At 61.8% G+C, this 13,484-nt stretch overlaps 1 protein-coding gene across 1 annotated transcript in view; it reads left to right on the forward strand.

Annotated features, from left to right (window-relative positions):
- Positions 1-13,484, forward strand: part of COL5A1 (collagen, type V, alpha 1) — a 149,046-nt gene that overhangs the window by 102,299 nt on the left and 33,263 nt on the right. The window contains 8 exon segments of the mRNA NM_001014971.1: positions 837-944; positions 1,572-1,625; positions 4,823-4,876; positions 9,255-9,299; positions 9,431-9,484; positions 10,434-10,478; positions 11,171-11,224; positions 12,152-12,205. Of these exon segments, the coding sequence (NP_001014971.1) occupies positions 837-944; positions 1,572-1,625; positions 4,823-4,876; positions 9,255-9,299; positions 9,431-9,484; positions 10,434-10,478; positions 11,171-11,224; positions 12,152-12,205 (468 nt within the window).

A 13,484-nucleotide genomic window follows, 5' to 3' on the forward strand; every position in this document is an offset into this window, starting at 1 on the left:
GTGACAGGTGCCTGGGAGAGAGGGAGGGGCTGCAGAAACGACCCACTCCCCAGGCGTGTAGCGGCCTGCCCAGGGCCCGGGATCCCTTCCCAGCCCTTCAAGCTGGGAGCACCTCTTAGGGACAGTGCTCCACTCGTGGACCCTGGCGGCTGAGGGGTGAGGGAGCCATGAGTCTCTTTGTCCTGTGATGCACGTTTCCACTGGGGCGGCCACGCAGCCGTCCTGCAGCTGCTCCTGGAAACCAGAGGTCAGAGGAGGGCTCGGCAGAGGGGACCAGGGTGGCACGCTGAGCCCGGGCCATTGCCCCGTGCTGCCCTTGGCCGGCACTCCGGGCCTCCTCCTTGTCTGCACCCAGGCCTCCCCGCCTGTACCTTGGGGACATTGGATGGGGTGGCACTTGGGCCCTTGCGTGTCTGATAGACCCTGTGGGTCTCCCGTGCTCCAGGAGCCCCGGCCAGGGCCCTCATGGTCCATTCCGATACCTCCTGGGGCTTCGGGAGAAAGAGACCCTCCCCCGGCCCCCGAACAGTGACTCCGCTCTGTTTGGGGAGGTAGCTGTTCAGAGCACCTGCTGTCACCGAAGTTATTCCAGCCGAGAGGAGCTGGGGTTGGGAGAGGTGGCCGGAAGGAGGAGTGTGGGCTTGGGAAGGTGGTGGAACGGCCGCCGCCCAGCAGAGTCCTGGTCTCCGCGGGGCCAGGACAGGCTTCGTCACTTGAACCGGCCGAGGGGCTCCCCTGCGGTCCCGACCCCCGGCCTGGGATCCGGCCCCTCGCTCCCAGCCTGGGCGGGGGATGGGACTGTGGCGTCCCCCTCACCTTTGCTTTCCCACCTGTAGGGGGAGATCGGCCCACCTGGCCCCCGAGGGGAAGATGGCCCCGAAGGCCCCAAGGGTCGCGGAGGGCCCAACGGCGACCCCGGTCCTCTGGGACCCCCTGGGGAGAAGGTACGTGACGCCAGAGCGCGACCGTTCCCCGGACAGACCCTTGCGGACGGCCTGGGGTGTCCAGGGCATGACTCGGCCGGGCTGAACCCTGCGTCCTGACGCAGTTCCTGCCCCGCTGGCTCCACCCAGCATCCTGGCCCCCACAGCCACGCTGGAGAGCGCCTTCCCCCGCTGTCCCCGAAGTGCAGGGTCTGAGCCCGGCAGCTGCCTGGCTGCATCGTCTTTCACAGCGGGGGCGAGGGGGCGCCTGACAGCGGCTGTTCTTACACCTGAGTGGGGGGGCTGCCCACCCTCACCTCGCTCCCCCCACCCCCTACCTCAGCCCTCACCCTGGCCTGCCCCAAGGCTGGCACTCTTACAAGAGGGCTGAGCAAAATCTCTTAAAGAAACCTTCTTTGATTCGGGGCGTTTGCTTTCAGCGGTGCTGCCCATCCCGCTCTCGGACCTTGCTTTAAACCGGTCCCAGATCTGGGGGAGACACCACCCCACAGGGACAGACGAGGGTCTCTCATGATGACCGTGTCCTCGGGCTGGGACCCACACCCTGCCCTGGTCCCCGGCGGGCGTGCTGGCGCTCTGCTCCGAGAAGCGCCGGGCTGCGGTAACCTGCATCCGTTATTTCCCCAGGGAAAACTCGGAGTCCCCGGACTGCCCGGCTACCCAGGAAGACAAGGGCCAAAGGTAAGGGGCGACCTCGCGGGGTTGGACAACCGGCCCTCCCACGGCACCCATCCGCCATCCCCGCGGTGGCTGCCGTGACACAGCAGAAGGTCACGGCAGCCGTGCCTCCGTGCTGCCCTGGTCACAGCCATTGGCAGTGATTCGGCTGCGTGGGAAGCGGGCGGCGGACCCTCAGAGAAAGGGACCACCCAGCCGCGGCACAGGCTGCCCCGGGTCCGCAGAGCCTCTGGCCTGGTTTCTGGGTTTTTCCCCGGAGAACCTGTGTCCCCCTCTCGGCTTTGATTCACTCTGGAGATGAGAAGGTTGTTTGCTCGAAACCAGGATAAAAGCAAGACGAACCCTTCTTATAGGGAATCATGTTCTCCTTTAAACTGAACAGCTCCTCACGGCTTTTGCACATCATTTAAAGCATTATTTTATTTATTTTTTATCCCCCACCTTTTATTATTCATGCTTCTGCCTTTAAAAATAACCGCTGCCTGCCCTCGAGACGTAATTAACAGCCAGAGAGAACGCCCTGTCTCTGGGGTTGGCGTCCACGCATCCTGCGTTCCTCTGGGGTCAGCCCTCTGGACGCCCCCTTGTTAGCGGAAGGCGGGCCCTGGGGGCAGGGCTGCATCTCAGGTGCTTCCGTGCGGCTGCTGGAAGTGCTCAGGGCTGTGCCGTGTGTGGAACTCTGATGCCCACGCTCGGTGGGTGAGCCCACAGCCACCGCGCGGGGAGATGGTTTGCCTTTGCCGTGAAACGGGTTTTGCTCCAGGATCCGCCAGCGACGTAGCCGCTGACCGCAGCATTGTCCATTGTATTTGGACGGAGAGCATCTGCTGGACGTGCTTTCGCTCCTGAATCTGTGTCCCTTTCGGGGAGGAGAGGAGAAGTTTGGGGGAGATGGGGGGCTGTGAGGCTATAGGTCAGGCAGCGTTTTGGAAAGACGAGGGCAGAGCTGTGAAAAGGCCGGGACCGTTGGACAGAGGCGTATCCAGTAGCTTGATGGACGGGTGGGGGTGGATGGCAGTGACCGGAGGCCGCAGACTCTCCCGGGCGAGGACCCAGCCCCTGAGCTGAGCGCCGTGAAGCCTGCTCCCCGGGTTTTCCCACCGTGAAACTTGGTCCAACCTCCCGTTTGGAAGAGTAGGTGGGCACGCAGGTGTTGTGGCCAAGGTCAGCCCCGTGAGGTCAAGGTTTGAAGAGTGGGTACATTTTTGTGGTCTAAGCACATACTGAGGTCAGAGTTTTAAGTCACGCAGGGAATAGAGGCTGAAGTGGTGCCTCAGACAGGGTCACGCGGGGCTCACTTCGTAGGTGCTTGGCTGTTGGCCTAATCGAAGCCATTTACTACCTCTCTGGCTGTGTGCACCCGGTGGACTTCTAGAATTAAAGAGCTGGGTGGTGCTACAGTCCGTGTATAAATGTGCATTCGTTTCTGACTACATGAGCGGCCATGCTTTATTTGGAGGTGTTTTGGGCGATAACAAAACAGGACAACAAGGCGCAGAAAATAAATGCCGTACATGTGAGATTCACGCATCACCTCCAGCTAATCTTAGTGGTACACGTTCCCCTTTCCCCCAAACACCAGTGTTTTGCAGGCATGGGTGTGTGAGGAGAAGGCTGTGGAGGGGGACGTGGTTAAAATTCCGTTCTGGTTTTTAGCTTTGGGGCCCATGAGATGCTCCAGAAGGATTTACTGAGTAGGTGGTTTGGTGGATGGATAGAGGAGTAGACGAGTGGCTCTTTGGGTGGATGGAGGGTGGGTGGATGGGGGGGTGGGGGGGGTGGATGGTGGCTGGCTGGATGGATGGTGGAGAGATGAGTAGATAGCCGTTTAGATGGATGACTAGTTGGATGTGCGTGGGTGGTGGATGGGAGGTGGTGGGTAGTGGGTGGATGGGTGGATGGATGGATGGAGAGATTAGTAGAGAGATAGCTGTTTAGATGGATGGCTAGTTGGATGGTGGGTGCGTGGTGGATGATGGGTGGATGGCTGGATAGTGAGTGGTGGATGGATGAGTAGATAGATGCTTGGGTGGGTGGCTAGTTGCATGGTGGGTGGGTGGTGGATGGGTGGGTGGATGGATGGATGAATAAGTAGATAGATGTTTGGATGGATGGCTAGTTGGATGGTGGGTGGGTGGTGGATGGATGGATGGTAGGTGGTGGATAGATGAGTGGATAGATGAGTGGATAGATGCTTGGGCGGGTGGCTAGTTGCATGGTCAGTGGGTGGTGGATGGTGGGTGGTGGATAGATGAGTGGATAGATGCTTGGGTGGGTGGCTAGTTGCATGGTCAGTGGGTGGTGTATGGATGGATGGTAGGTGGTGGATAGATGAGTGGATAGATGCTTGGGTGGGTGGCTAGAGGGATGGTGGGTGGGTGGTGGATGGGTGGGTGATGGATGGATGATAAGTAGATAGATGTTGGATGGATGGCTAGTTGGATGGTGGGTGGGTGGTGGATGGATGGATGGTAGGTGGTGGATAGATGAGTGGATAGATGCTTGGGTGGGTGGCTAGTTGCATGGTGGGTGGGTGGTGGATGGGTGGGTGGATGGATGGATGAATAAGTAGATAGATGTTTGGATAGATGGCTAGTTGGATGGTGGGTGGGTGGTGGATGGATGGATGGTAGGTGGTGGATAGATGAGTGGATAGATGCTTGGGTGGGTGGCTAGTTGCATGGTCAGTGGGTGGTGGATGGATGGATGGTAGGTGGTGGATAGATGAGTGGATAGATGCTTGGGTGGGTGGCTAGTGGGATGGTGGGTGGGTGGTGGATGGCAGATGGTGGGTGGTGGGTGGAGGGATGGATGGATGAGTGGATAGATGCTTGGGTGGGTAGCTAGTTCATGGTGGGGGGGTGGATGGGTGGATGATGGATGGATGAGTGGATAGATGCTTGGGTGGGTGGCTGGTTGGATGGTGAGTGGGTGGTGGATGGGTGGGTGGATGGATGGATGAATAAGTAGATAGATGTTGGATGGATGGCTAGTTGGATGGTGGGTGGGTGGTGGGTGGCAGATGGTGGGTGGTGGGTGGCAGATGGTGGGTGGCGGGTGGAGGATGGCTGGCTGGTGGGTGGCGGGTGGCGGTGTCCAAGGCCATGAGCTCTGACAGCCCCTTCCTCCAGCTGCAGAGGCAGCATCGCCGTCCCTCTGGTCAGGCTCTCATGCTTGCTCCCTAATTAACTCTCTTTCAGGGTTCCATCGGATTTCCTGGATTTCCTGGCGCCAATGGAGAGAAGGGTGGCAGGGTAAGGACGGTCTGGCCCCTGCTCGGGCGGCTCCATCTGCAGCCGTGGTATTTCTTCAACGCATCCTGTTTCTTTCTCACCCACTTTGCTGCCAAAACTGCTTTCCAGAACAGCTGACCTTAAGCCTTTAGCGCTAAGCGCTGGTGGCTCTGGGAACACGGGGCTGGGGGGTGAGACGATGGAAGGGGCTGTGGGCCAGAGAGGAAGGCGTGTGGCGGGGTGGTGCTTTCTCACCACGACCCGGCAGTCTTTTGGCTCCTTAGTGAGATCCAGATTCTTCTTCCAGCCTCAGTGACCTTTCCTCCTGGCTCATTTTAAAAGGAAGGAGGAACGGAGTTTCACTTTGCATTTCCCGATTCCGCTGGTCCAAGCCCAGGGGGCTTCCCTCCCTGGCTGTGTCCAAGCTGCCACTGTCACTTGACCCTGCCGGGTGCAGCGTGCTTTGGTCCCCTTTGCTGTCACTGAGTGAAGGAGATCTGGGGGCCAGGCTGCGGGAGCTGCCCCAGCCCTTCCAGCTCCAGCCCCTGAACCTGCGGGGGGATGTCACGTGAGCACTGTCCCTTGGGCAGCAGGGGCCCGCGGGTCCTCCTGGGCCTCTGGGCTCTGAGACGGCCTTGTCCAGGCCGGTGGGGTGTGTGCAGAGCAGGCCTGGTCCCCCCGCACAGACCGCCCCTCCTCAGAGCCCTCATGCCAAACTGGCATCCCCGCGTTGGAGCAGAGACCGCACAGTCTCTGGAAGGCGGGGAGGAAGGCTTCTAGGCATCCGGAGTCTGCGTGCACGAACGCGTCTGCTAGCGTCACGATGCAGAGAAGTGGGGCTTTGCTGAGCGCAGTCGACACAGAAGCGCAGAGACCGCTGTCTGTTCGTCTCTCTCTGTCTCTAGAGGTGTCCACACTGTCTGAATATTTATGTCTGTGTCTGTCTATCGTCTTCCTACCTGTCTGTCCTGTCCTTCCTTGTAGGGACAGTCTGACCGGCGTCTTTGGGGAAAGGCTGTCACTTGTGAGAAGTGACCCAGAGTCCTGTAAGCGTGGGCACCGCGGGGTGACGGCGGAGGGGACAGCCCCCCTGCTGGTGGAGGGCCCTGCCTTCCACACACCGCGTTGCCATGAGAATCTCCCGAGAAGGGTCTTGGTGGCCGATGGGGTCATGGATGTGACCACGACCCCGTTCCGAGGAGGAGCCGGACGGGGGACCGGGCCCGTGTGGTGGCATGGAGCAGTGGAGGCCTGGCTGTGGCCCGGGGGCCGGCACTCTGGCCCAAGCTCTGCTCCCCTCTCCTGCCCCTCCTGCCTCTCTGCCTCCCCTACCCCGCACCGAGCAAGTCACACAGATGCCTGGATGCCCCGAGCCCCCATGGGCCGTGGTTCCAATGCCTCAGCACCGGGGGTCGCCAGGGTCACTGCTGGACACAGGGGTGGTGGGGACGTGGGGAGCCTGGGACCAGGAGGCCAGCTCCTGTCCTGGGGTCTGGACGTGGCTCCCGGGGCCTGGAGCATGGACCCCAGAGGAAAGGATTGACTTTAGGACTTGGAGTGATTTTCTAGTTTCGTGTGGCTGTACCTCGGACAGGGTGGCCACGGGGGGAGGGCGGGGTGGCACAGGTGCTGGCTGTCGCAGGAAGCCATGGTCAGGTCATGGCCGGAGTGCATGTCCACTCGTCATGGGAGAAATGTGCCTGGAGGACGCGGGATCCGGGGGCCACGGCCGTGTCTGCCGCCGGGAAGCACCCATGGTCACCAGCTCACGGAGAACAAGTCAATGCCATGGCTTTACATCCAGGCCAACGGACATGCACGGGTCTGAGACCCCAAGCGGTCACGGCTCAACTGTGGGCTCCCCTGTCCCTGCACCCAGCTCTTCCCGTCCTGCCCTTGGAGAGACAGACGCCTTTATTCTGGAAGCTTCCGCTGGAGGAGGGCGGCCTCTGCCTTGGCCTTCCTGCGCTGGACTCTGGGTCTCCCCAGAGGCTCTGCCCTGAGCTGCCTGCCCACCAGCACGCTGACCACCTTTGGCTCAGAGGCCCGAGTGTGTGAGGACGCCGAGAAGTCCGGGGAGGGACGGTCACCCAGTGGTGGCCTCCCCAGCCCCGTCCTGGCGGTTGTGAACGTCCAGCGTCATCCCCCGTCCTGCTTTCTCGTCCTTTCCAAGGAGTCACAGGCTTGTTCTGTGTCACTGAGTCCAGCCGCTCACGTGCACCTTTGAGCACCTGCTCGGCCCCCACGTCCCAGTGCCACGTGAGCCCTGGGGACGCCGCAGGAAAAGCCCAAACCCGGGCCCCGGGACGTGAATGAAGCTGTGATGGCAGCGCGAGCTGTGGGGAAGAGGAAAGCGGGAAGGCAGGGAGGCTGGCCTGGAGGAGGAGGCCTGAGTGAGGGCAGAGGACGCGGCTCCGGGGGGAGGGTGCTGACCAGGCCCCGTGGTGGAGGCGGTGGGAGGGGCTGAGCCCCCAGGGTTCAAAGCATCCCTGCCCTGACATTTAAAACGTCACCCCAGGAGTACCCACTGTGGCTCAGCAGCTTCAGACCCCTACTCGTATCCATGAGGAAGCGGGTTCCATCCCTGGCCTCGCTCAGTGGGTTAAGGATCCGACGGTGCTGTGAGCTGGGGTGTAGGTCGCAGACGCGGCTCGGATCCCGCGTGGCTGTGGCTGTGGTGCAGGCCAGCAGGTGCAGCTCTGATTCGACCCCTAGCCTGGGACCCTCCCTGTGCCGCGGGTGTGGCCCTGAAAAGACACGAAGAAAATAGAAAAAGTGATGCCCGAGACTCCCAGCTGAAGACGACTGCCGTTTGGACGGGAACAGCAGGGAAGGTGGTGAGGAATGGAAGTCCCGCGGCCTCGGCGCTCGTCCCCTATCTGCTCCACGAGGAGGAGGGCCCTGCGGGCTGACGACCCAGGAGCCCACCCACTCCCGGGGTGTGGAGGTCAGACTCCAGGCCACGTCTCCACCTCCAGGCACGTCTGCACCAAGGCTGCAGGCGGGACACAGAACTGAGTCCAGTCTGCACCAGCCGGCCCCCAGCCCAGCCCCCGGCGGGAGCCCCGCGCCCCTGCCGCTGTCCTCAGGGCAGCCCGTCCCCTCCGCTTCGGGATCTGCTGGGCATGGCTGGTCCCTGGGGTCGCTGGTGTGACCGTCCCCACCACCCCTCGGCTGTGGGATTCGGAAGCCCTGGGGCCATTTGGAGAGAAATTCATTCTCTTCCGCAGCTGGGGCTTCTAAAGTCTCCGTGAAGTGCCTGGCCCTGGGGACCCTGCCGCCCATGGAGGGTGCCCAGAGCTGGCAACCCTGGGTGACAAAGGACAGGGGCGTCTCCCAGGAGCCAGCACAAACTCAGTGGTCAGGGGAGCACCAGGAGGCACCCAGGCCGGTCCTGGTGTCACGCAGGTGGGAGAACGCGGGTGTGTCATGAATTTCTGTGTGCAAATATTGATTCGAAGCCAAAAGGCGCCGCCGGGCGATGCGAGGCGGGAGAGCAGAGGCACTGCTGGAAAGCATCCGAAAGGCCTCCTCGTCAGAAACGGTTTTATTAGATTCATTTCAAGACGCGGGACTCTGGGAAGCAGTTTTGATCGTGGCCGCCAGTGAATGAGAGATGGGGAGAGAAAACGCATCAGGTGGCTTTTGGCAAAAGACAGATGCATCTTGGGCTTTATCGTTAGAAACCAGAAAAAAAAAAAATAATTCCAGGAAATGAATCACAAGTGGTGAAGATTGAGGGCCTTTCCAGCCCGTTCCTTCCACGTGCGGTGGGCAAACTGCACTTACCAGCTTTCATGTCGCTGCTTTGGGGGAAAAAAAAAATGCAATGCATTTGTTTTCCGTGGTTTGCAAAATGCAAAACAAGAGCAGAAAAAAAAAGGAGTCTAAATTCTATTAGAAGGGAAGCAAATGGTTCTTGGATGTATGATTTATATATTAAACTGCACGTTTGTTCGTCCGCAGAGCCTGTTGAAAATTTAATGGCTAATATCCTTAACTGTAGCAAAAGTAAATTATGTATGAAAGGGGTTGACTGTCTTCTCTTTTCTTGCAATAATGATCCCCCCACCCCTGCTGAGAGCGCGAGCCTGGAGAGAGGAGGGGGGAGGGGGAGGCTGATGCTTTGAGGGAAGGAAACCAGATGAGGCCGAAAGCATCCATCAGGCGGCAGGGAGAAAATTGGATTTTGGAAGGCCTTGTCCAGAAACGCAAAGCCGTGCAGGGCAGTCCCTCGCCCGGTGCGTTCTCCCCTTAGAGCTGAGATAAGGAGGGTGTCCTTGCTAGCTTCTGCCTTTGGCGGGGGCAGTGGGGTGGGGGTGGGGGTCTCTCCATCACCCAGGCCGTGCCAGGTGAGTCTGGAGTGACTGACCAGCACCCCCTTCTCCTTTGACTCTAGGGCACGCCTGGGAAGCCGGGACCTCGGGGACAGCGAGGCCCAACGGTAACCGTGGCCTGGAGGGCGGTCTCCCGGGACAGGAGGGCGTGGTGGGGCGCGTGCGGGGCGGGGTGGGGGCGGAGGTGTCGAGGCCGCTGAGGATTGGAGCTGACCTGTCCTCTCTCCCGTCTGTCCAGGGTCCTCGGGGTGAGAGAGGCCCAAGGGGCATCACCGGGAAGCCTGGCCCCAAGGTACGTGTTTGGTCTCTGTGGCCCCGGCCCGCGCCACAGCTGCTGGAAGGCCAAACAGCTGCTGGTGCCACAAAGCAAAGGGGTTTTCTCTGGGGAATTTAGGAAGGAGGGGCTCCCCTCCAGCAGCCCGTGGATGGTAGGGCAGGTTGAGCCACGTGGCTGTGGCCCTGCCGCCCTGCAGAGGCTGCCTGGGGCTCCATCCCGCGGTGGAACTTTCCAGCCAGCAGCCCCAGGGCTCCAGGGGGCCGGGCCCAGCCAGGCTCTGGACAGAGGCCCCACCTCGTCCTGATGGGGACGGAGGCCTCCGTTCTTCCTTGAAGAAGGGTTGGACGCTGCAGAAACATCTTTGCCTCCATGAGAGCCTGGGCCTCCCCCACTGCCCCGTCTCCTCCCCCTTGGGGGCCTGGACAGCAGCTTCTCCGGTCCGTGTGGAAGCAGACCTCGGCCAGGCAGGCTCTTCCTGTCCGGTCCTGTACGGTCCTGTCCATCCTGTCCGGGATGGGCTTCCAAAGCGTGTTCCCACCCCAGGGGACAGGCCTGCTGGCGGCTGAGGTGCAGAGCCTACGGCCTGGTGCACTGACCCAGGGGCCACGCAGGGGCCTGGGTCCCGTCTCCTCGTGCGTTTGGAGGCATCTACTCGTGGGAGCACGGCCTTCATCCCCCAGGAGAAGGGTGCTCTCCTCCTGGAAACGCCGCTACCCTGCTGATACCGGCTCCCGGTCAGGGTGCGGCTAGAGGCCAGGGGACAGGTGGTCTCGGGGAGCTGCGGATGGCTGGCTGGCCTGCCGCTCTTTCCGGAGGAGCTGGTGGGGCGATTCACGGAAGTGTGCAGGTGCAGCACGGACCTCTGAAGCTCCAGGGGTGTCGTGGGCTGAGTCTGCTCGTCAATAGAGTAATGATTAAAAAAAAAAGATTTTAAGCTTTTCTTGTTCTTTCCTTCCCTTCCCAGGGCAACTCCGGAGGTGATGGCCCGGCCGGCCCGCCAGGTGAACGGGTGAGCATCTGGAACACAGGCCGCCCCCTCGTGTCCCCGCTGGACTTCTTCCCGGGTGGGCTGGGGAGAGGGAGGCCGGCCTTTGACCCTGCGGCAGGAGAGGTTCCTCAGATCCGAAGGTGGAGCAGGGAGGGCCTCCCTGGCTGTAAAGCTGCGGGTCCCAGACTTCCCGTTGTGGCTCAGCGGTTAACGATCCCGACTAGAATCCATGAGAATGTGGGTTCGAGCCCTGGCCTCGCTCACTGGGTTGAGGATCTGGCATGGCCGTCATCTGTGGTGTAGGTCGCAGACGCGGCTCGGATCCTGCATTGCTGTGGCTGTGGTGTAGGCCAGAGCTCCGATTTGACTCCTAGCATGTGAACCTCCACATGCCGCAGGTGCAGCCCTAAAAAAAGCTTCGGGTCCTGACTGCTTGGCCGTGGGCTTGGGGTCTGGGGCGGTTGCTGGGATGTTGGGGAGCTGGGTCCCGGCCCGTGCTGCCCCGAGGGAGCTGGCCATGTCACCTGGCCTCCTCGGGCCCGTGACCGCACTTCCTTTTCACATGGGTCAGGGCGGGACTGGAAGAAGGAGAGGAAAAGCCGAGGGAGCAGGTGGAAGTGGCGCCTGTGCTTGGGGAGCCCATGGGCGGGGGCGCCGCTGGCCCGGGGGCCTGGGAGGAGCTCCGTCTCACACAGGCCTTCTTCTGTTCTCAGGGACCCAATGGACCTCAAGGACCCACCGGGTTTCCTGGACCAAAGGGGCCCCCGGTGAGTAATGTGCTGTCCCCGTGGGGCCGGCCCAGGGGGCTCCTGGGGACGCTGGTCTGTCCCAGGGCCCCAGCAGCCTCCTTGCGGTGGGAGGTGGGGAGCGAGGCCGCCGGGGGGCTCTGGAGGGAGCTGCTTTGGGGAGCACGGGCCCCTCTCTCCTTGAGACCATCACGACTTTCCAGTTGGCGCTGCAGTAGCGCCCTAGGTGTGTCATGACACAGGAGCACACACGCACGTGGCCAGTTAACCACAGAAGCGTGTGCTCTCACAGTTTGGAGGCCCCAGTCCAAAATCCAGGTGTCAGGGGGATTGGTCCCCCCGGGGCCCCAGCGAGGATCCATCCCAGGTCTCGCAGCGTGTGGAACCCCCACCCGAGCTCTGCCTGCGCCTGCGCCCTGCCTCCTCTGTGTCCCTCCTTCCTCGATTCTCTGTCTCTGTCCACCGGCCACTGCAGAGGCACCCGCCCTCAACCAGCCGGACCTCACCGGGCCTGGGCACATCTGCCGAGACCCTGCTTCCCAGCGGGGCCCGTCCCAGCTTCCGGGGGGCTTGGGTCTCAGCTCATGGCAGATGCAGGGTTCCTCCCTCAGAGGGAAAGGCCCTGATGCTAGGAGGTCCCGCCCGAGGGCCGTGCTGGGGGCAGGGGCTAGGGGGGCTCTGGCTGCAGACCAGACCGGCGCCCCCCCCCACCGGCTGGACGCTGGGGAGCTGTCCTCTTGCTGCCGAAGGTGACAGCCGTGTGACCCTCAGGGCGGTGGGGAGGGTTGAGGATGGTGGGCCGGTGGCGGGCTCCCACTCCGTCCTCGTCCCCCCGACTTCGCCGTCCTCGGTCGTGAAGCCGTGGCTTGCGTCGCCTGGTGGGGCACTGAGTGCCCAAGACATGTGCTTCTGACAATGGCACGAACCTCCTTTCCCTGGTTTCCTCAGGGCCCCCCAGGCAAGGACGGGCTCCCGGGACACCCTGGGCAGAGAGGCGAGACGGTGAGTGTGGGCGGGGCCGGGGACGCGGGTGGCAGGGCCGGGGGTCCACTGCCCATCGGCAGCCTGGGGAAGGCCCCTGAGGGCCAGGCCAGCTTCTGTGGCCTTGCGGGGAGGCCCTTCCGGGGAGCCCGGGGGCCAGCAACAGCCCTGGCACGCCTCTGTGGGCGGAGGCAGGTGCCAGCTTCAAACCCGCCCTCGTGGGTTCAACCCAGGGTCACACGTGACCCCCATGAAGCAAACGGATCCTCGGTGCAGCCCCTCCGACCCCAGGAGAAGGTCGAGTGTGGCCCCAATTACGGCACGTGTGCCCGAGTGGAGGTGTAGCCGGGAAGCAGGTCCATTTCCAGCCGTGCCATGTGGTTCTGTCACGTTTCACGTCCCCAAACGTCCAGTGCAGGGTGTGGCCTCGTCCCAGCCCTGTCTGTCCAGGTCCCTCTGGCCTTGGGGTTGATGGCAGGGGGCCGGGAGGTCTCCTCCCTAGTCCTTTTCTAGAGCTAGAAGGGCAGGGGCCGGCCGTTGGAGGCTGGGAGCTTGGCTGGGCTCAGGGCTGGCATCCCACTGGCACAGGCTCACCCCCACCTCGCCCTGCACAGCCTCGCTGTGCTTGAAGGACTCCCGTGTGTTTCGTTAGGAACAAAGCATTGTCAGCGCCACGGTCAGTTCCTGGCCCCGTGAGAGCCATATGGCATCAGGCCCAGCTTCACGCCGTGTCCATTCTAGGCCTGACCCTGGGGCCAGGGTGGGTACACCTGTGACCTTGAGGCTGTAGGCGTCAGACAGCTGGGTGACCTCCTTGTGACAAGACTGCTGGGAGGTGACAGAAGGCCGGTGTCCTCGTGGTCAGAGGCCTCTGAAGGACCAGCACGGGAAGGAGGTCCCCTCCCGAAACGGGAGGTTGACGCCCCCGTCCATCTGTTCTTGGTGCCTCCTTGGAAAAAAAAAAATTCCCTTTGTCTGTTTTTGGCTTGTTCTGCTGAAGCCTCCTGTAATTATACCTTCCCAGGGTTCTGCGCGGCGCTGGGACCTGATAAATGGAGAGTCCTTTGCTCCTTTGTTTAGAGAGAAAAATTAAAGCGCGCCGCCTGAGTTTTGCATGTTTTCTCTCTAACGCCTTCCCGAGGAGGCGAGATGGAAGGTTTGGCCTATAGGGTGTGTTTTTCTCCTTCCGACTGTTCCTGGGAAGAGACTGCGGAATAATTAAGCCATTTGTTTCTGCTGGAAGAGTAGGACAGGCACTTGCGGTGCCCTTGGCAGAGCCTGAGGGGCACCCGCACCCAGA

Source organism: Sus scrofa, chromosome 1 (assembly GCF_000003025.6).
Source record: "Sus scrofa isolate TJ Tabasco breed Duroc chromosome 1, Sscrofa11.1, whole genome shotgun sequence".
Classification (NCBI taxonomy): domain Eukaryota; kingdom Metazoa; phylum Chordata; class Mammalia; order Artiodactyla; family Suidae; genus Sus; species Sus scrofa.